This window comes from Podarcis raffonei, chromosome 16 (assembly GCF_027172205.1).
Source record: "Podarcis raffonei isolate rPodRaf1 chromosome 16, rPodRaf1.pri, whole genome shotgun sequence".
Classification (NCBI taxonomy): domain Eukaryota; kingdom Metazoa; phylum Chordata; class Lepidosauria; order Squamata; family Lacertidae; genus Podarcis; species Podarcis raffonei.
Window position 1 is genome coordinate 28,583,228 of NC_070617.1, and position 22,844 is coordinate 28,606,071.

The 22,844-nt window shown below is 45.2% G+C and overlaps 3 protein-coding genes across 3 annotated transcripts; all 3 read left to right on the plus strand.

Moving 5' to 3' along the window:
• The first annotated feature begins 1,286 nt into the window (after positions 1 to 1,286).
• Positions 1,287 to 2,366, plus strand: LOC128403902 (testis-specific serine/threonine-protein kinase 1-like). Its single transcript, XM_053369056.1, has one exon. The coding sequence runs from the start codon at positions 1,377 to 1,379 to the stop codon at positions 2,238 to 2,240; it is 864 nt and encodes a 287-aa protein (XP_053225031.1). The 5' UTR covers positions 1,287 to 1,376; the 3' UTR covers positions 2,241 to 2,366.
• Positions 2,367 to 9,868: 7,502 nt separating this feature from the next.
• Positions 9,869 to 11,835, plus strand: LOC128403899 (testis-specific serine/threonine-protein kinase 1-like). Its single transcript, XM_053369054.1, has one exon. It carries the CDS (start codon positions 10,024 to 10,026, stop codon positions 11,032 to 11,034), a length of 1,011 nt encoding a protein of 336 aa, XP_053225029.1. The 5' UTR covers positions 9,869 to 10,023; the 3' UTR covers positions 11,035 to 11,835.
• Positions 11,836 to 17,586: 5,751 nt separating this feature from the next.
• Positions 17,587 to 19,112, plus strand: LOC128403898 (testis-specific serine/threonine-protein kinase 2-like). The gene has a single exon (XM_053369053.1). The coding sequence runs from the start codon at positions 17,713 to 17,715 to the stop codon at positions 18,862 to 18,864; it is 1,152 nt and encodes a 383-aa protein (XP_053225028.1). The 5' UTR covers positions 17,587 to 17,712; the 3' UTR covers positions 18,865 to 19,112.
• The last annotated feature ends 3,732 nt before the right edge of the window (positions 19,113 to 22,844 follow it).

Below are 22,844 nucleotides of genomic sequence, written 5' to 3' on the forward strand. Positions count from 1 at the left end.
TGGAAGGGACTTCCAGAATGGATTAAGTTTGAGAACCAAGGTACCACTGTGCTAAAATGTTGTTTGGTTTGCACTCGAGCCTCAAAAGGGTGGAATTGTTCTATATAAAGCCAACGTTTTACATTAAAATCAATGTTCATAGCATCCATTATATTAAATAGCAGGTAGTGAGATGAGACGGGACGCGGGTGGCGCTGTGGGTAAAACCTCAGCGCCTAGGACTTGCTGATTGCATGGTCGGCGGTTCGAATCCCCGCGGCGGGGTGAGCTCCCGTCGTTCGGTCCCAGCTCCTGCCCACCTAGCAGTTCGAAAGCACCCTTAAGTGCAAGTAGATAAATAGGTACCGCTTTATAGCGGGAAGGTAAACGGCATTTCCGTGTGCTGCTCTGGTGCCGGTTCGCCAGAGCAGCTTCGTCACGCTGGCCACATGACCCGGAAGTGTCTGCGGACAGCGCTGGCTCCCGGCCTCTAGAGTGAGATGAGCGCACAACCCTAGAGTCTGGCAAGACTGGCCCGTACAGGCAGGGGTACCTTTACCTTTAGTGAGATGAGACACATAGTATTTGATGGAAATCAAACTGCAGCAGAATGAATACAATGCTGATTGTGACGAATACAGGTCAGCCTTGGAATTCTTTTTTTTTTATATATATAAAAAATTTATTGGCTTTTCAACATATATTATAAGACACTACAAACAACAAACACAAACAAACATAAAAACATGTATAATTTCATAAATTTTTTCATGTACCCAATTTCAACGACTTCCCCGTGCCTCCCTTTTCTGCATCCCTATTTTAAACTTTTTCAGCAACCCCGATCTAAATTACTTATAAATTCCTTTCTTTGAACCCTTTTCTTTCCTCTTATCCAATCATTTATCTCTGCAAATCTGCTATGCTTTACTCATGACATTTTAACACTCACTAATTTTACAAGAATTTTTAAGATAAAATTTAAATTTCTTCCAATCTTCTTCCACCGTCTCTCTCCCTTGGTCACAGCCTTGGAATTCTTACATGCTTATTATCCAGAGTTATGGGTAGCTGTTTCTGGGCTTCCGAAAGGCATCCGGTTGGTCACTATGGGAGATAGGATGTTGTCCTAGAAGGGTCTTTGGTCTGATCTAGCAGGCACATTCTGCCCCATGGAATTAGCTGCGATTGTTTGGGGATGTCAATGGGCAACGATAGTGTACAATTTTCATTTAAGCCCCTGAATCACATGTTCATGCTCCTTATGACCTCAGCTGATGACATCAGGTATTCAAAACAGTGCTGAAGAAACCAGGCAGTATGTCTAATCTCCCACCCCAATGATGACCACCACACAGCCGGAAGGAATGCACCACTAAATTACACTCAGATGGGAGATGGGTGTTCCCACCTTTTGCGTCATGGATGATGCAGCTGTGCTTAAGAAGAAAGGTTATATTTTGGGGCATACTCTGGGCGAGAGTTCCTTTGCCAAAGTGAAATCCGCCTACTCGGAGCGCCTGAAATTCAACGTGGCCGTGAAAATCACAGACCGGAGGAAAGTCCCAAACGAGTTCCTGGAAAAATTCCTCCCCCGGGAGTTGGATATCTTGTCGATGGTGAACCACTGCTCCATCGTCAAAATCTACGAGATCTTTGAGACGTCCGGCAAGGTTTACATCGTGATGGAGCTCTGTGTGCAGGGAGACCTCTTGGAGTTCATCAAGAGCAACCATGGTCTGCCAGAGGAAGTTGCCTGCCGGATGTTCCGCCAGCTGTGCTGCGCCGTCAAATATTGCCACGATTTAGACGTGGTCCACAGGGACCTGAAATGCGACAACGTCCTCCTGGACAAAGAGATGAACGTCAAGCTGTCGGATTTCGGGTTTTCCAAGCGGTGCTTCCGGGACGGGAGCGGGAAAATCATCCCCAGCCAGACTTTCTGTGGCTCTGCAGCTTATGCCGCTCCTGAGGTCATCCAAGGTATCCCTTACCACCCCAAAATTTATGACATGTGGAGCTTGGGCGTCATCCTGTATGTCATGGTCTCTGGGTACATGCCCTATGATGACTCCAACGTCAAGAGGATGCTGCGACTGCAGAAGGAACACAGAGTGCTCTTCCCAGATTCCCTGAGCATGGAATGCAAAGACCTTATTTTCCGCATGCTGCAGCCCGACGTTTCCCACCGACTACGGATCGAAGATGTTTTGAACCACCCCTGGGTGCAAGGGAAGCGCCTGAAGGCCCGCATCTTGTAAGAGTAGCTAGCTGGTAAAGGGGAAACATGAACGATCTTGCTTTTGCAGAGTACAGTAAATGTGAATTCCTTTTCCGTAAGCTCCACTGCACTGCTCTCCTTATGAGATCAGGATATTATTTACATGGTTGTTTGTTTGTTTACTTTGTGCATTCCTACTTAGGTTTTCATTATTTACATTTCTGCTTATAGCAGCTTTCTCCTAAAGCACACCGGAAACAACAGCTGGCGTACTAAGATATAAGGCTTCAAAGGAAAGGGGAATGGGGAGGGTAGAAGAAAAATGAGCACTTTCAGCTACCAACTCTTTCATTAGCGTTACTGAAATATACTCGGAGTCAAGAGTGGATTTCATGCTCTTTATTCAGCTCATAGTGGTGAGGAGGAGGAATGAAAGTTCCCCCAAAGTATCTGCTTTATATACATTATTTACACAATGGGCTGCACGTGATTGGCTAATTCCGGGATTCTCCTGTAGGCCAATCAGGTTGTGGATTCACTTCCATCTGGAGCTGGATTGGGTGGCTCCTGCGGACCAATCATACTGCTGCATTGTTCTAGGACCAATCTGACTGCTGCATTCTGAATTCTATTGTTCTAGGACCAATCAGACTGCTGCATATTGGATCCTATTCAACTCAGTACATAACAGTTACAGAATGAAGTTAAGCTATTGATCGGGTAGAATGGAGGGTAAGAATTAATAGCAGTGGGTTCCAGCGAAGCTAACGGAGGGGGGGTTGCTGCTTTCATATGATGCAGCTGGTTCCAGCAGAGCCAATGGAAGCAGCTCTGGAAAAGGAGAGGGGACTTTCCACTTCCCCCTTCCCTCCACCAATTGCAGCCAGGTAGATGGGCTGTGGATTAAACTATTCTAGTCCTTTCAGACCATCTGGTCTGAACGGTTGTGAGCTATTATATGCACAAAGGTCATCCTTTTTAAACTTTCTACTACCATAATTTTTAGCTGGCCCTATTCTGTTAATTTGAATGTTCAAATACATCTTATTGCAGTCAGATTTGGGTAACAATAAAACTTATTACCTGCTGTTCATCCTAAGAGCCTGGGGCAGGATTCCACAATTTAAAATGCAACTTTAAAAAGAGCTTTAAAACTTATTGTTGCAAAAAAAAATGCAATCACAAAAATAGGATGGAAAATATGCATCTTAAGTGTCAAAGGCCAGCGAATTACAATCAAGCAGTATATAAATGTTAGCTAAATAAGTAAACCCATTTAGTGGTGGCTGGTGCCCATTGGGACATGTGGGGCAGCAGGCAGGGAGGTCAGCAGTAGGGGGCATCAAAGCCAACTCCATCTAGTTTGGTCCCTATCTTCCTCCTTGCCTTGTAATAGAAGGGCAACAGTGAGACGACAGTAGCAAAAAATGTGCATTTGTTGCTCCACCCACTTGTCCCTCTGGCCCTGCCCGCCACTGGAATGTTGTGGCCCTCAGAAGGTTTCGCAGAAGGGAACATGGCCCTTGGGTTGAGAAAGCTTCCCTACCTCTACTATAGACCTTGAGAGACAGCCACCTCGTGCTTAGCCAGGAGACAAGGAACAAGTATATTGGGAACAGCAGTTTCCAGGTACATAACACATAAATAATAATAATAATAATAATAATAATAATAATAATTATTATTATTATTATTATTTATATCTGGCTGGGTTTCCCCAGCCACTCTGGGTGGCTTCCAACAGAATATTAAAAATACAACAAAACATCAAACATTAAAAACTTCCCAATACAGGGCTGCCTTCAGATGTCTTCTAAAATTCAGGTACAGTAGTTGTTTATTTCCTTGACATCTGACGGGAGGGTGTTCCACAGGGCGGGCACCACTACCGAGAAGGCGCTCTGCCTGGTCCCCTCTAACCTCACTTCTCACAGTGAGGGAACTGCCAGAAGGCCTTCGGAGCTGGACCTCAGTGTCCGGGCTGAACAATGAGGGTGGAGACGCTCCTTCAGGTATACTGGGCCATTTAGGGCTTTAAAGGTCAGCAGCAACACTTTGAATTGTGCTTGGAAACGTACTGGGAGCCAATGTAGGTCCTGTGTTATATGGTCTCGGCGGTCACTCCCAGTCACCAGTCTAGCTGCCGCATTCTGGATTACTTGCAGTTTCCGGGTCACCTTCAAAGGTAGAGCGCATTGCAGTAGTCCAAGCTACATACCACACATAGACAATTGCCTTATCAAAGGTCAGGTACTTTGCCTACCTAGCCCTATATTGTCTGCTCTGGCTGGTAGCTGCTCTTCAGAGTCTCAGGCAAAAGCAGTGGAGGCATCCGCTCCCACCCCCCATTCGTACTGTAGGCAAGTTTCTCCACAAACCCCTCTCTGTCCTCCATCCAGCAGACCAAGGACTGTGATCAGAGTTCAAGGGCACTTTTCCAGGTGGTCAAACTCACCTGGGTGTTTTAAGCAGTGGCGGTGAGGGGGTGCGGCCTGGAGAGAGGAGTGTCACCTGGGGAGAGTTCCAAGGGGCCAGGCACAGAGGCTTAGGGCTGAATCACACGTTATGAAATCATTAAACGTATCCTAAGAACACGGCGTTTCCGCGCGCTGCTCTGGTGTCGCCAGAAGTGGCTTAGTCAGAAGCTGGCCACATGACCCGGAAGCTGTACGCCAGCTCCCTCAGCCAGTAAAGCGAGATGAGCGCCGCAACCCCAGAGTCGGCCGCGACTGGACTTAACTGTCAGGGGTGCTTTACCTTTACCTTTTAAGAACATAAAACAGCAAAATGAAACAGCAGAGGTACAAAGATACAGTGGAAGAATAAATAAATATGGCCTTTGTAGAATTAGAGATGGAAGGGGTCTGCCAAAGATCACCAAGGCCAAGGCCTGAAATGCAGAAATCACCTTGCTAGGGTGTCAAGAAACACCTGGGAACTAAAAAGCATGTTTGTTTACCTCACTCCCTTTTCTGCCGTTGGGTTCTGAGACATTGGCTGTTCCAAAGCCACTTTGTCCCACACATAGCTTTGGGTGGAGGCTTGAAAAGGGGAAGTGTGTCTCTTAATGCCCTAACCACTATTCCACACTCCTCCTCTCGCACTACTTCTTCCTTTTTTTGACAGCCCAGGACTCATTTTATTACAGTGTGTGTGTGTGTGTGTGTGTGTGTGTGTGTGTGTGTAAACAGAGAACAACCTTACATTTACAGAGCAAAATGTCCTCTTGAATTATATACCCAGCATATAGGTAAAGGGACTCCTGACCATTAGGTCCAGTCGTGGCCGACTCTGGGGTTGTGGCACTCATCTCGCTTTATTGGCTGAGGGAGCCAGCGTACAGCTTCCGGGTCATGTGGCCAGCATGACTAAGCCGCTTCTGGAGAACCAGAGCAGTGCACGGAAACGCCGTTTACCTTCCCGCAGGAGCAGTACCTATTTATCTACTCACACTTTGATGTGCTTTCGAACTGCTAGGTTGGCAGGAGCAGGGACTGAGCAACGGGAGCTCACCCCGTCGTGGGGATTCGAACCGTCGACCTTCTGATCGGCAAGCCCTAGGCTCTGTGGTTTAACCCACAGTGTCACCCGCGTCAGCTTATTATTTATTATGTTTTGTGTGTGTGTGTGTGTGTGTGTGTGTGTAAACAGAGAACAACCTTACATTTACAGAGCAAAATGTCCTCTTGAATTATATACCCAGCATATAGAACCTTACAAAAGGACAGTACGAGTGGACTCTCTGTGCCCTTACCACAGGAAAAAGCCTGATCCTGTGGGTGGCATGCATATCTGTGGTATGACAAGGTTAAAGCACACAAAGCATTTAAAAACCATATTGTCAGAAGAGCATTGTTTAATGTCTGGACAAGATATAAAGATTTACTTGAAAATAAAACCCCAAGGTGGCTATCACCGATGGAAGCGAAGGCTCAGAAAAAGCTCAATATGGAGGCCAAATGGCCAAAATATTGGGAGATTTTGGAACAGGAGGGTGACAAAGTGAAATTGAAGAGTTTTGAGAAACTAAAAGATAAAGTGCGAGATTGGCTTCATTATTATCAAATAAGGGAGGTTTATAACTTGGACAAAAAAATTGGTTTCCAGGTGGAAAAATCAAAATTGGAAACAGAACTGTTAGATTCCAAAACTAAGATATTATCAAGAATGTATAACTTGCTGTTGAAATGGAACACTCAGGATGAAACGGTTAAATCTGCTATGATAAAATGGGCACAAGATGTTGGACATAACATAATGTTTGCTGACAGGGAACAGTTGTGGACCACAGGTATGAAATTCACGGCATGTAATGCCTTAAGAGAGAATATTATGAAAATGATATACAGGTGGTACATGACACCAGTCAAGCTTGCAAAAATATATCATTTGCCCGATAATAAGTGTTGGAAATGTAAAGAAAATGAAGGTACATTCTTTCACCTTTGGTGGACGTGCCCAAGGATTAAGGCTTTCTGGGAGATGATCTATAATGAAATGAAAAAGGTATTTAAATATACCTTCCTGAAGAAACCAGAGGCCTTTCTCCTGGGCATAGTCGGCCAATTGGTGCCAAAGAAGGACAAAACTTTCTTTATGTATGCAACAACAGCAGCAAGAATTCTCATCGCAAAGTATTGGAAGACACAAGATTTACCCACCCTGGAAGAATGGCAGATGAAGCTGATGGACTACATGGAATTGGCGGAAATGAGTGGCAGAATCAGAGACCTGGGAGAAGAGTTGGTGGAGGAAGACTGGAAGAAGTTTAAAGACTATTTGCAGAAACATTGTAAAATTAATGAATGCTAAAATGATGCTGGATTGAAATGAAGTGGCTTTAGCAATAAGGTTAAAAAGAATATGTAAAAGTGGACTGATAATTAGATGAAAATATAAAGTTATAATATGTTAAGATATAGAATTAAGATAAAAACAAAGAGGGAAAGGATTTGCTGAATTAACTATGTGAACTGGAATACAAAAAAGGGAGGTGTGAGGAGGTCAGGAAACAAGTAATTGAAATATAAGATACGAAAAGATTGATCTGTTTTTAATTGTTTTTTCCCCATGTATTTTGTATTTTTCTTTGCATTTTTGTATTTTTTTTCTTTTTTTTCTTTTCTTATTCTGTAACTTTCTTTTGTCTGTAAAATTTCAATAAATATCTTTTAAAAAAAAAAAGGAAAAAGCCTGATCCTGATGAATCGGAAAAATAAAAATGCGGCTCCCTTCTACGACTGGATTGAAGACTTATACAAACTCGCAAGATATGAACAACTTGCATATAAAAGCAGATTTACCTTGGACAAATTCAATGATATTTGGAATCCATTCTTACAAATACTGTAATAGGTTAAGATCTGGTGAAGTACACTAACAACCTTGTAAAGGATACAGTTTTGGGGTCCCCTCCTCCCCTCTTTATTTTCCCTTCTACACGGGTTCTGTTTCTCTTTTTCTTTCTCTTTTATTTATGTCTCACCACATTTAGTGCACATATAATTATGTCCTTTTTGAAGGTTCAGTAAAGATGTTTAAAATCTAAAAAAATAAAACAAGAGAGTGGGTTTCAGTACAGCTCTCAATTTGATTCAAGGTTCTTCTGAAAGATCTTCCCAAAACTTAATGGAGAAGAAATGTCACCTTTGGTGGGAAAGATCTGGCGCCATCCTTCAGAGGCAGAGCAGTCCTCCTCTTCAAGTAAGGCGGGTGGGTTTTTTTCTTCAAAGGAATCTTCTCCCAAGAGTCTTCTGCGATGAATGGAATAGTGGCTCTTATTAATAAGAATTGCCTCCAAACTTCCTTGTTTATCAAAGCTTTGATGTTTTACCAAGGTGCAGTGACACCATTGGAGAGACGCAGCACATCATCTGTAGGCAAGGCACGTTCCATTGACCGTGTTCTCCTTGATTCAAGGGTACCTGAAGACGGGAAGGGAGGGCTGTTGTTTCTAAGTGTGTGTCCTCTATTGTATTCCATTTCTTCAAAAGTTTTTGTGTATCATGAGTGGGCCGGGTTGACAAGGAGGAAGTTAGTCAGCAGCGTGATGTGGGGCTATCAGCCTTGACATCAGTCCCATGTTCTTTGAGACCCATAAAAAGGTAAAGGGACCCCTGACCATTAGGTCCAGTCATGACCGACTCTGGGGTTGCGGTGCTCATCTCGCTTTACTGGCCGAGGGAGCCAGCGTACAGCTTCCGGGTCATGTGCCCAGCATGACTAAGCCCCTTCTGGCGAACCAGAGCAGCGCACGGAAACGCCGTTTACTTTCCCGCCAGAGCGATACTTATTTATCTACTTGCACTTTAACGTGCTTTCAAACTGCTGGGTTGGCAGGAGCAGGGACCGAGCAACGGGAGCTCGCCCCGTCACGGGGATCTGAACCGCCGACCTTCTGATCGGCAAGTCCTAGGCTCTGTGGTTTAACCCACAGCGCCACCCGCATCCCATAGCTGTGCCCTAATTAAGAACTAGCTGGGAGTGCCCAGGAATTTGTAGAAACCAAAAATGGTTTTTTTTAATGGATAGTGTAATTTGTGTGTGTGTGAACTCATCACACCAAATAATGGGCAAAGTCACATTTTGGCCCACCGTCTTGAATCAAAATGGCGCCCGGAATCCAAGTGTAGGCAAACACCACATTCCCCCTGCCCATTGGGAACCCGCATGCCAGGTTTGGTAATGATATTCCGAGAGGCAGCCAAATCTATGCCAAAAAGGGCCAAGTCACTTTACAGTCATATTTTGGTCCACCATTTTGATTCAAGATGGCACCCGACATCCAAATGCCACTGCTAACTGCCGCCACCACCTCAGGACCCCTTGTGCCAAGTTTAGTGATGATTTCTCAAGAGGCAGCTAGACAACCAATAAACAGGTGGACAGACAGACAGACAGACCAACCACTCTCCCAAATAAATATTTAGTAGATCCAGTGTTAGTCCCAGGCCCCATCTGCACTATACATTTAAAGTGGTATCATACCGCTTTAAACATCCACAGTTTCCTGCAAAGAATTCTGGGCCCTGCCTTTTGTTCAGGGTGCTGAGAATTGTTAAGACACACACACACACACACACACCATTCCCCTCCCATGGTTACAATTCCCAGCATTCCCTTTGGAAGAAGAATGTGCCCTAAGTTTACTTGACATATCCAGACCTATAGTTTTGTAGGGAAAATGTAGCATGGAGCTTTGATCTCCCTCCTGTCTGCAATACATAGGTTGGTCTTTTTGCAAAAAGGTCAACCCTTTTAAAGGCTCCCAGGCTACCTGAAATATCATATCTCCCTATATAAGCCTGCCTGGGTGTTGAGATCCTCAGGTAAGCACCTCAGAAGCACAGCTGCTCGTGACAAGAGACAAGAATCTTTTCTGTAGCTGCCCCCATATTGTGGAATTCCCTGTCTGGATAAACAACATTTTAATTGCCGGTATTCTATTTGGGGTGGATGAGTTTATTTTTATGGCTTAGGATTTTATGTATTGATGTTTTCTAAAGTTGCAAGTTGCCGTGAATTTCAGTCTGGGAGAAAGGTGGGATGTGAAGACATCAAATAAGGAAATAAATAAATAGCCATAAGCCCGTACTTTCAGATGACATCCGGGAATGTTACCTGAACCCTTGGCGTCCCGAATGACTTAGCTCTGACACAAGCCATTGTGACATCACAAAAGAATGTTGAGGGTTCTCCTGCAACATCCCAGGAAGGGGAGCCCCAGGCCATTTCAGATGACCATCCTGGAATGTGCGTGAATCGGAGGGGGGCAGGATACGGGATGCTCAGCCAACTTGAACATATTGCTTAGGGTCAGGACTATGGATGATGCTGAAGTTCTTAAAAAGAGAGGCTACATCATGGGGATCAACCTCGGAGAAGGGTCTTACGCCAAGGTGAAATCGGCCTACTCGGATCGGCTGAAGTGCAACGTGGCCGTCAAGATCATCGACAAGAGGAAGGCTCCTCGGGACTTCTTGGAGAGGTTCCTCCCCAGAGAGATAGAAATGCTGGCCAGGGTGAAGCACCCCTGCATCATCAAGACCTATGAGATCTTTGAGACCTCCGACGGCAAAGTCTACATCGTGACGGAACTGGGCGTGCAAGGAGACTTGCTGGAGTTCATCAAGAAGAGAGGAGCCATTCCTGAAGACGTAGCCCGCAAGATGTTCTACCAGCTCGCCAACGCCATCAAGTACTGCCACGAGCTGGACATTGTCCACCGGGACTTGAAATGCGAGAACCTTCTTCTGGACAAAGAATACAACATCAAACTGACGGACTTTGGCTTTTCCAAGAGAGTCGCCCGCGACGAAGATGGCAGGGTGGTCCTCAGCAAGACTTTCTGCGGTTCAGCGGCCTACGCGGCCCCGGAAGTGCTGCAAGGCATCCCTTACCAGCCAAAGGTTTACGACATATGGAGCTTGGGGGTGGTCCTGTTCATCATGGTGTGTGGCTCGATGCCTTACGATGACTCGAACATTAAGAAAATGCTCAAGCTACAGAAGGAGCACCGGGTACACTTCCCCCGGTCCAAAGTGCTGTCGGTCGAATGCAAAGATCTCATTTACCGCATGCTCCAACCCGACGTCTCCCGCCGACTCTGCATCGACGAGGTTTTAATGCATGTGTGGATGCAGGACCAGAGATCCGCTTCGGACACCATGCTCATGAAGTCAGGGGAATGCTCTCACCACCATAATCAGATAAGGGCCATGTTTGGGAAGGAGTCGTCGGGGCCGGAGCCTTCGGACAACGAGCAAATTCTCCAGGAAGAAAGGCATGCAGACTTGGATGTCCTCTCTGACAAGATGCAAAGGACTTGTCTTTGAAAAATCCAGCAGCCCAGCGACTAGCAGAGGTGAATAGGACAGTGGGTTTCTGTAGCACCGCCAGTTCCAGAGACCTCTTTAAAGACTACGTCCTGAAAACTTTTTTTGGAAAGAGATAAAAACAATTTGGGAGGCATTTTCTTTTCTTTTCTTTTGGTCAACATCAAGTCCTTTCAGATTGTTGTTGGCCACAGGGGCCAACAACATCTGCACCTCTCGACATTTGCAAGATGCACAATGTTGGATGGAGAGGGAATAGATTTTTCTCACCCTTTTTTAATCCTCTGTAAACAACCGCACCATGCAGCTTAAAGCGCTCTTATACCACTTCAACAGTCATGGAGGATCCTGGGATCTGTCATTTGCTAAGGATGCCGGGGGGTTAGCTCCGTGAGGTCAGCACCCTTAACCAACAACAGTTCCCAGGATCCTTTGGGGTGGAGAGGAGCCATGATGGTAAAAGTGGCATAAGAGTGTTTTCAAAATGGGTGGTGTAAATGTGACTTTTGCCATGTCCTGATGAGTCTTGGCCTCATACACCTTCCAGGTTGGTACCTGCTACTCGTGAGATCTAAAATATAGCTTCAAAGAGACCCGCCTGCTGTAGCACCAGTCAGTTTTTTCTGCAATGATGACCAGCTGCAAACCCTTTGAACTGTCTGCGTCTGTGATGGCAACTTCTGCCACGAAAGGGACACACACGTAAGGTATCTGTGCTGAAGTTCCATGTAAGAAATCAGTCCCAGTGAAATTAAGGTTATAGAAAATCCAGATCCAGTAAAACTATAATCTTAAACTCTCTCCCTGTGTTTTGTTTTTAAATGGATTCCTTACTTAGCACGTGCAGGAATTCCAGCTAAATCAGGGGTGATTTCGACTGGCTTCCGGCCAGTTTTCCCCAAACCATGCCCACCTGCTTCTCAGTGGATGTGGCTCATGTGACATCATCTGATGGGCAGGAAGGCAAGATAAAATCCTGTTGCACATGCCTGCTATCTGGAGGGACCGGGGCACACAGCCAAACAGAGCAGGGTTTAACCCCTGCTCATCAGTCGATGAGCAGGGGTTAAATCCCGCATACATATTAACGCCCATTCCTGATTCAGCATAGTAGGTAAGGTAAAGGGACCCCTGACCATTAGATCCAGTCGTGACCGATTCTGGGGTTGCGGTGCTCATCTCGCTTTATTGGCGGAGAGAGCTGGCATACAGCTTCCGGGTCAAGTGACCAGCATCACTAAGCCGCTTCTGGCGAACTAGAGCAGAGCACCGAAACGCCGTTTACCTTCCCGCCGGAGCAGTACCTATTTAGCTACTTGCACTTTGACGTGCTTTCATAGAATCATAGAATCATAGAGTTGGAAGAGACCACAAGGGCCATCGAGTCCAACCCCCTGCCAAGCAGGAAACACCTGCCTCTTCTAAATCCAGCTTGCACTTCTGGGAGTTCTTGGTCCACATACTGCTTGAGCCTACCTTGTAGAATTTTAAGCATAACCTTGCTAGCGTGTGAAATGAGTGCAATTGTGCAGTAGTTGGAACATTCTTTGGCACTGCCCTTTCGAACTGCTAGGTTGGCAGGAGCTGGGACCGAGCAACGAGAGCTCACCCCGTCACAGGGATTTGAACCGCCGACCTTCTGATCGGCAAGTCCTAGGCTCTGTGGTTTAACCCACAGCGTCACACCCTGCTAAAATAATGAGGTTCCCCCCTCTAGTTTAGCAGGAGATTTTGATGCACTCCCCTTCATGAGTCAGGAAGCGGTTGGCCTAGAACCTCCTGTTAAAACTACAGTGCCCAAAATACTTCTTTTGACCACCAGCATTACGCTTTCCACTTTTAAGTTCAGAATAGAGTAGTTGCTTTGGAAGATGATACTCAGGCATGCGAACAACATGACCAGTCCAACGAAGTTGATGTTGAAGAATCATTGCTTCAACACTGGTGATCTTTGCTTCTTCCAGTACACTGTCATGAGTTCGCCTGTCTTCCCAAGTGATGTGCAATTTTTTTCAGAGACACCATTGATGGTATCTTTCGAGGAGTTGGAGATGGTGTTTATTATAAGTGGTCCATGTTTCACAAGGATACAGTAAGGCTGGTAGTACAATAGCTTTGTAAACAAGCATTTTGGTTTCCCTGCAAATGTCCCAGTCCTCTTACACTCAATTATTTTTATTAATTTTCCAAACTATTGCAAATCCAACCAAATTAATTTAATACAATTTCTTAAAATCAGGTTTCCCACTCCTGTTGCAAACATATGTCAGTCGTTTCCTCCCATAGCTGCATCATTTCTTATTTAGTGTTTAGTTGTCATCCGTCAGTCTTTGTTACGTCATTCTTGCAGCTGACCACATTTTCCTCCTTACAAACAGTGCCTCTGTTACATCTTATAAGTATAAAATCCACTACATGTGTGTAATCCTTCATAAACATTGTTGTTTCAGACCTGGTGTCCTGGGAGAATTAATTACTATCTTCCATTGTTCAGTTCTTTGCAGTGTTTTTCTGGATGTTACAAGGTCCCATTCCATCCCTTCCGCTGTTCGCCAACTAGTGTACAGGCTGCAGCCGTAAATAACTCACAGAGTACATGTCCAGTCTCTGCCATTAAAGCTCCACTCTGGAGTTCTTCTTCGGTACACAGTTAAAAACAAAATATTTTCTCAGGTTTGACCTCTTGCCCGATCTATCCGGCAGCCGTTCATTCTTCTCGCTCTGAATTGCTCCATCACACTCCTGGCCTGATCCAAACATAATTTTAAATAAAATCCATTCAACCTCAGTCGAGGGGAGAGGGCATAATAAAACCTTGTTAAAGTCCTTGTTGAGCATAAATCAAAAGCCTCCCCCCTCTTTTCTGTGGTAACAGACAGAATTATTTCATTATTCTGGGGAGGAGAAGAAATAAAACCATTTGAAAACCCTTTGAAAGCACAACGCACCTTGTCCTCCCCTTTTCTTTCCCAGCTGCTATAAGGACTATCAAGCTTAAAAATAAAACATTTGGATACCTTCAAAGAACCAAGCTCAGTTCTTTCATTAGCTGATTGATTGCAGCCCATTGGCATATAATAATAATAATAATAATAATAATAATAATAATAATAATAATAATAATAATAATATAATTATTTGTACCCCGTCCATCTGGCTGGGTTTCCCCAGCCACTCTGGGCGGTTTCCAACAAAGATTAAAAATACATTAAAAATGTCACACATTGAAAACTTCCCTAAACAGGGCTGCCTTCAGATGTCTTCTAAATGTCAGGTAGTTGTTTATCTCTTTGACATCTGGTGGGAGGGTGTTCCACAGGGCGGGCGCCACTACTGAGAAGGCCCTCTGCCTGGTTCCCTGTAACTTGGCTTCTTGCAGTGAGGGAACCGCCAGAAGGCCCTTGGTGCTGGACCTCAGTTTCTGGGCAGAACGATGGGGGTGGAGACGCTCCTTCAGGTATACTGGACCGAAGCCGTTTAGGGCTTTAAAGGTCAGCACCAACACTTTAAAGCCTAAGGAGTGACCACCATTGACTCGTGATGCAAGCCGGAAACCCAAACACTCTGCAATTGGGAGAAAGCTTCACTCGGTATCTGCATGCTGGGAACAACACTGTCTATGATGGGGCGTAGGGAGCAGACAAGGGAGCTTGCCTCTTCAAAGTGGCTTTCTCAGCTAACATATTTCATTTTTTGTACAAAGAAAAAACCATACCCCACGTTCAGTGTTATCACCTGCTGGTCATTTTCTAGGGCAAGTAGAAAGGTCTTAAGGTAAACATAAAGGACCCCTGACAGTTAAGTCCAGTTGAGAATGACTCTGGGGTTGCAGCGCTCATCTCGCTTTACTGGCCGAGGGAGCCGACGTTTGTCCGCAGTTTTTCCAGGTCATGTGGCCAGCAGGACTAAGCCGCTTCTGGCGAAACCAGAGCAGCGCATGGAAACGCCGTTTACCTTCCCGCCAGAGCGGTACCTATTGATCTACTTGCACTTTGATGTGCTTTCGAACTGCTAGGTTGGCAGGAGCAGGGACCGAGCAACGGGAGTTCACTCCGTCGCGGGGATTCGAATCGCCGACCTTCTGATTGGCAAGTCCTAGGCTCAGTGGTTTAGACCTCAGCGCAGCTTGGTGCAAAAGTTGCCAACATATTGGCTGTGGGCACTCACAAAGCCTCCCTCCATTCATGATTCCCTTGGTCAAGAACTGGTGAGTGTGGCTGCTTTTCTCTCCCTTGGGAAAGTACACAGAGCCGAAGGAGGAAGTTTCCTGTCTCAGCTCTATGTGCTTTTTAAGGCTCAGGTTAATATCACCAGACCTGGCTTTAACCCAATTCACTCAGAAAAGTCAAACTTGTGTGTACATGTGCATGTACACATGCTCTCTCTTTCTCTGCAGGAGGGAGCTGATCCAGCAGAGAGGAGAGGAGAGAGCAGTTGTTATGTACTGAAGTACTGAAGTTCTCACCCTGGGCCAGCAGGGGGATACTGTAGATAGTTTTCACTCAGGTCCACATATGCCAATAAGGAATTCAAAGTGATGTTCAGTGATTGGATAGTTACAGAAGGTTGTTACTGTTGCTTTGTAGTTGAGCTCTATATAAGCAAGTTGGCTGAACCCTTCAGCCCAGTTCTGTTCTGGCCTATGAATAAACAAGAGCTGTCTGAAGAATCGCTGTGTCATCTGATATGTTCACCCACAACTTAACAGCAGTGTCCAGAGTTCTCCCTCAAAAATCCAAATGTGCCAATGTGGACTTAAAACTGGTAGTGATCCCTGCCTGGAACCTATCAGACTAGGGACTTAGCTATACAGCTGCAAATATAACATTTTAAGAGTGTTTTAAGTGCATTGTTCAAACGTGACACTAGATGGCAATGGCGAGCTTGTGGCAAATTCAACATATTTTTCAAAACGTTTTTTAAAACATTTTCGCATTTTTTTATATGGGTCTAGATTCTACCTAGGCTCTGGGGACACAGTGGCAATATTGGAGAGCAGCCTTTCCCACAATTTCCACCCGCCTAACTCCCAAAGTTGAGGGGCAGGGGGCAACCAAAGAAGGGCCTCCAACCATGATATTGACAAGCAAGAAGGTGCTTCTGGAAGGAGACGGCCCTTTCGTCGCCTATCTGAGTCTCGGCACCAGCAAATTCACACAGCCGAACTGTTGGGTTACGGCGCTTGCTCACCCAACTGCTTTCATCTTAGTTGGCAAGCCCATAGCCTCCAGCATTCCTCAAATGAAAATAAGAGCCATTGTTCACTCATCTACCCCTTCCCCAACCCTTCTGGGACCTCAATTTTTGTACTCCCGCCACCACTGTGGAAGACTTCCAGTCAGAAGACCAGCGAGAGCAACCATCATTGCACCAATGGGACACAACCTTTCTGGCCTCCTCCGGGGGGGGGGGTCCTGAACCAACGGGTTCAGAAGGAGGTTTCCCACACACACACACACACCAGGGACTGGGGGCAATACTTTGATCTGGGACAGGGGATGAAGTGGACTAGGTCAGGAGGGAGAAATATGTTGGGGACACCCAGAATGCCAGCATGATGGCAGGTGTATTCCTGGAATTGTGCCTTGAAATCCTGCGTACAGCTACAGGAACAGTTTTGGGACTGGGGTGGGAGTTTAGAATTTCTGACTACAACCAAAGAGGCTGAATCTGTGGGTTTGGCACAAAAATGGCTGTTTAACTTGCTTGAGCTGAGAACATTGTGAAAGTGCCACAAGGAACTCCATGTAGCCACGTGATTCACTCAAGATGAAGAACCCCGTGAAACCCCAAGGCGAAGAACCATGCAGAGTCTGTTTGGGCCTGTTTTCTGATATATTTTTCTGCAGGGATCTTTCCTGAAAGTTAGCAATGATCTTGAAATGCTGTTAATTCATGCTTTCTACACGACTGGTAGTCTGAAAAACTCTGGTGCTTAATTTTAATCTACACGATGTTCATCTTAACATGTAACTTGGTTTTTGTCACCTCAAAACACGTCATTTGACTTCTGCATTTCATATTTAACAAGATGTGGAATTTTAAAAATGATGTCACCTGATTCCTCTGCAACCCCAATGCACTGTGGGAATCTGTTCAGAAGCTGACTTAGCGAGGACATCTTACCTCATCCATTGTCTGGAAATTTCACGTTTAACCACTGTATTTGCTACAGGGAAATGAATAAAGGACCTTTCAAAGTCCAGTCAAGTTTTCTGTATCCAGTCTGGGTTTGTTCCATGGATTCCTAGCTTTCATCAGCAATTTAAAACAACTTATGATAAGCGAAATCAACATTTGAACACTCTGGAGTGGGGTGAAATTTCCCTACTCAGATTAATTTGAGGGTTGCTTGATAGTATCGTGAAGGTGGAAAGGAAATAGTGCCTGTGTACTAATCTGCAAATGTCCAAACTCTTTCAATACAAGACAATTTCCTTCTTTCATTTTCAGGCTAAAAAAAACCCCCAAACTAGAACAGAGATGGGTTGTTTGATTTTAAAGAACCTATAATGTTCCCCCTCCAAAGATCATTTGTCTCTGAGGTTGATCTTGACTATTATATCACAAGACTGCTAGTTGCTTAATGCTAGTTGTGACATCACATGGTGACATCACCTAATAAACAATGCTCAAGGTTCTATATCATCCAACTTCCCAGAACCAGGCAACCCTCCAATGACCAACAATGGAATACCTAGTAAGTGGCTGGAAGAGTACGCCAACAACGTGACCAAACTTATCTTTGCGTCTGCCTATAGCATGATGGACGACGCTGCCATCCTTAAAAAAAGAGGCTACATAATGGGAGGAAATTTGGGAGAAGGCTCTTATGCCAAGGTGAAATCGGCCTTTTCGGAACGGCTGAAATTTGACGTGGCAGTAAAAATCATAGACAGGAAGAAAGCTCCGCTGGACTTTCTGGAGAGGTTCCTTCCGAGGGAAATAGACATCTTAGCCAAAGTGAACCACCGATCCATCATAAAGACCTATGAGATCTTCGAGACGTCAGATGGCAAAGTCTACATCGTGATGGAGTTGGGAGTCCAGGGGGATTTGCTGGAGTTCATTAAGAGCAAAGGGGCAATGCCCGAAGACATTGCCAGGAAGATGTTCCGCCAGCTATGCGCCGCTATAAAATACTGCCACGATTCTGACATTGTCCACCGGGACTTGAAATGTGAAAACCTGCTTCTGGACAAAGATTATCACATCAAGCTTTCGGACTTTGGCTTCTCCAAACGCTTGACCCGCGATGAAGACGGCAAAATTATCCACAGCAAGACCTTTTGCGGTTCTGCTGCTTACGCCGCCCCAGAGGTGCTGCAAGGCATCCCCTACGAGCCCAAGATCTACGATATGTGGAGCCTAGGGGTCATTCTGTACATCATGGTCTGCGGCTCCATGCCTTATGACGACTCCAACATTCGGAAGATGCTGAGGCTGCAAAAGGAGCACCGGGTGCATTTCCCCAAGTCGAAAAACCTGACCATGGAATGCAAAGACCTCATCTATCGCATGCTCCAACCGGACGTCGCCCGGCGGCTCCACATCGACGACGTTTTGAGCCACGTGTGGATGCAGCCCCCCAAACCCAAGTGCGTCTCGACGACTTCTGTCATGAAAAACGGGGAGAGTTCCCGGACTGAGTGCGATCACAAGCCAAATCACAAAAGCGAAGTGCAAGTAAGCGGCAAATCGGAGTCCAAACAGGCTGGACATTCCCGGCTGGAGGTAGCTGAAGGAGTGGGGAAACTGGGGGAAATCGTGAAACCAGACAACCTGGCAGACGATGTAGTGCTGCCCCAGTTTGAGAACACGGAAATCTGATACACCTGGAGCAGCAGGTGCCCATTCACTCAGGCAACAGAGAATAGGTAGCCCAAATGCCCAATCAAATGGACAAGGTGGTTTCGGGGACGGGAGAAGATGAGAGATTAGTGGAGGAAGCAATCAGAAAAGCAGACTAAATGAAAAGAAAGTAAAGAGGTTTCTTTATAAGCACTTTTATACTTATATATATATCGATACCTATAAAAGGACACAATATTATTAAATATTTTATACCTTGATAAATATTTTACTGTAATTGCCCACTGCCTATGAACCAAAAGGGGTGGTGTTTTTAATCACCTTGGAATTAAGCTGACGTGCCTTTGAAAATACAAGGTTTTACGCTCTCCAAGGCCTCACTAAAGAGAGGCAGGCAGTTGCAAAGAGAGTCTCAAGGTTCTCTTGAAACCCACTCCAGCGCTTAGGCCCTACCTGCAGCCCTGTAACAGTTTATACTGTCATGGCTTTCCCCAAAGAATTCTGGGAACTGTGGATTGTTAAGGGTGCTGAGAATTGTTAGGAGATCCAGATTCCCAGAACTACAATTCTCAAAGTGGTTTCACTGTCAGTCCGTGAATAAATAATAAGTAAACAATGACAAATAATAATTGTAGCCCTGGGTGGGAAATAGGTTTCCTAACTCCCAGCGCCCTTAACAGACCACAGTTCCCAGAATTTTTATTTTTTGGGGGGGAGGGGGAGTCATGGCAGTTCAAAGTGAGTGTGACAGGGCTTTAAACATATAGTGCGTATGGGGGCTTTGTGAGCCTGTAAAAGGGCTTGCTTGACTTAGCCCAGACCAAACAAACAAAAGGACATATATATGTACCGTATTTTTCGCTCCACAAGACGCACCAGACCATAAGACGCACCTAGTTTTTGGAGGAGGAAAACAAGAAAAAAAATATTCTGAATCTCAGAAGCCAGAACAACAAGAGGGATCGCTGCACAGCGAAAGCAGCGATCCCTCTTGCTGTTCTGGCTTCTGGGATAGCTGCGCAGCCTGCATTCGCTCCACAAGACGCACATACATTTCCCCTTACTTTTTAGGAGGGAAAAAGTGAGTCTTATAGAGCAAAAAATACGGCAATTTGCCTGCATTTCTCCCTCTGCAAAATAAATAATGTTAGATGTCAACGGACAACTCCAAATTCTAAGAAACAATTGCTTCCTTAATACAGTGGTACCTTGGTTCTCAAACTTAATCCGTTCCGGAAGTCCGTTCCAAAACCAAAGCGTTCCAAAACCAAGGCACACTTTCCCATAGAAAGTAATGCAAAATGGAATAATCCATTCCAGACTTTTAAAAACAACCCCTAAAACAGCAATTTAACATGAATTTTACTATCTAACGAGACCATTGATCCATAAAATGAAAGCAATAAACAATGTACTGCAGTCACACAATCAATCAATCAGTAGCTGAACTGGGTTCCACACAGTCACAAAAACAAAACAAAAAGAGCCGCAAAAACAAATCACAAAATAAATAGCAAAAACAGACAGACCTCAATGTAACACTCAAAACGAAAGTGTGGCACTCAAATCGGAAGCGTAACACTCAAAACAGAGCACATTCAGCTTCCGGAAAAAGTTCGCAAACCAGAATACTTACTTCCAGTTTTGCAGTGTTTGGGTTCCAAGTTGTTCAAGTACCAAGGCTTTTGAGAACCAAGGTACCACTGTACAATTTCTGGTAGAGCGCCTTACACACCAGAAAAAGACTGGAATAATCATTCCCTGCTAAGCTGCCTGAATTGCATTTGGTTATTTAGATGTAGGTTTGGAGCTTAAGGCGTTGCAGATTCAGCTCTCCTCTGCACCAAGCCAACTAAAGTGCCACTTTCCCCAAAGGATGCTGTGCCAAAGAGGTAGGCAATCTGGGGTTATCCAGGTGTTGCCCAGCCACAATTATTCCTGATCATTGACCATGGTGGCTGCAGCTGATGGGGATGGGAGCCCAAAAACATGATCTAGAGGACCACAGGTTCTGCATCTCTGCCCTAAACCTCTGCAGCGAAGAGAGGAAGTCAGTTCACTAATTGATTGTTAGAACGGTTTAAGTTTGTGCTGTAGACGTGCCATAGGTTTACTCGGCACATTTGGGCCTATAGTTTTGTAGGAGAAAGAAGAGCTTTGCTTTCCCTCCTGTCTATAATACACGGTGTTTTTTGCAAACAGAACAAACCTCCCTATACAACCCGGTTCCCCTCTCAGACCTACAATTGAGTGGTTCAATAGTCAATCCATTTTCACAGGTAAACTCTGGGAATTGTGAACACCCTTAACAAACTACAGGTCCCATAATTCTTTGGGGGGAAACTGTGACTATTTAAAGTGGTATCATAGTGCTTAAACGTTAAGGTGTGAATATAGCCATAGTAATATCTGCAACTGGACAGTGAAAACAGTGAAGTTTGCTTATTGCTTTTGTCGGGTTTTTCCAAGCACAGAGACAACTTGGTGTTTTTTTAATTCTGACGTCGAGTAATAGTTGAGGAAGTTGATTTTGCAATGCCTTACTTACTAAGACATACTTCCCCCACCACTGCAGTCTACATGAATACATGTGAAAAAATTGTACAGCGAAAATGCAAGAACAGTGTGCATTTGACTCAAGAAGTCCCGACCGGCTCACATACAGTGGTACCCCGCTAGACGAATGCCCCGCTAAACGAAAAATGCGCAAGACGAAAGGGCTTTCCGATATTTTTTCCGCTTCGCAAGACAAATTTTTCTATGGGGCTGTCTCGCAAAACGAATTTTTTTCCGTGGTCTCCCTTTTTTTTTGCCTTTTCTGAAAGGCACTAAGCTGCTTATCTGTAAATTGCCGCTTATCCGCTAAGCCGCTAAAAGCTGCTAAGCCGCTTTTCTGTCAAATAACGCTTATCAGCTGATCAGCTGATAAGCGGTACTCCGCAAGACGAAAATCCCTGCAAGACAAAGGCACCCGCAGAACGGATTATTTTCGTCTTGCGGGGCACCACTGTATTTGTTTACGTTTCCTACAATAATTTTTCATAGGCTTATTCTCACTGGAGGAATGCCTATCAGCAAAGGATGGGGAAGCTGCGGTCCTCTAAATACTAACGGACTCCAACACCCATCAACTGCAACCAGCAGGTCCAATGATCAAGGATGATGGGAGCTGGAGTCCAAGAACGTACAGAGGACCACAGCTTCCCCCACCCATGTCATAGGCTGCTTGGTTTAAAGAAAATGGGCTCCTGGTGGCCCCCCAATATTTGTCTTTTGCTAAGATGGTATTATGAATCATCCTGGAAATGTTATATATTCTCAAGTCTCCCCTCTTCTGGTGCTGTCTAACAAAACAAAGTCAGTGACAGATGAGAGATACCTTGACCTTGCTATTATGATTTAATGTAAGGTAAAGGTAAAGGTACCCCTGAACATTAGGTCCAGTCGTGGCCGACTCTGGGGTTGCGGCGCTCATCTCACTTTCTTGGCCGAGGGAGCTGACGTACAGCTTCTGGGTCATGTGGCCAGCATGACTAAGCTGTTTGGCAAATCAGAGCAGCACACAGAAACGCCGTTTACCTTCCCACCTGAGTGGTACCTATTTATCTACTTGCACTTTGACGTGCTTTCGAACTGCTAGGTTGGCAGGAGCAGGGACCGAGAAACGGGAGCTCACCCTGTTGCGGGGATTCGAACCGCCGACCTTCTGATTGGCAAGTCCTAGGCTCTGTGGTTTAACCCACAGCGCCACCTGCGTCCCATGATTTAATGTACAATACACTAACTAATCTCTGCCTGATTTTATTTTACAAGAGTAAAAAGCTGCTCACACAACTAGGGGAAAAATGAGATTTGAATGTTGCTGTGCTGTGCTGGTAACCCTTGCGCTATAGAGTCATGGCAACTTTCATTAAACCTCTAGATAAGTTGCAGCATTTAGGACTTTTTAGTTTAGGGAAAAGGCAAGTTAAGAGGTGACAAGACTGAAGTTTATAAAA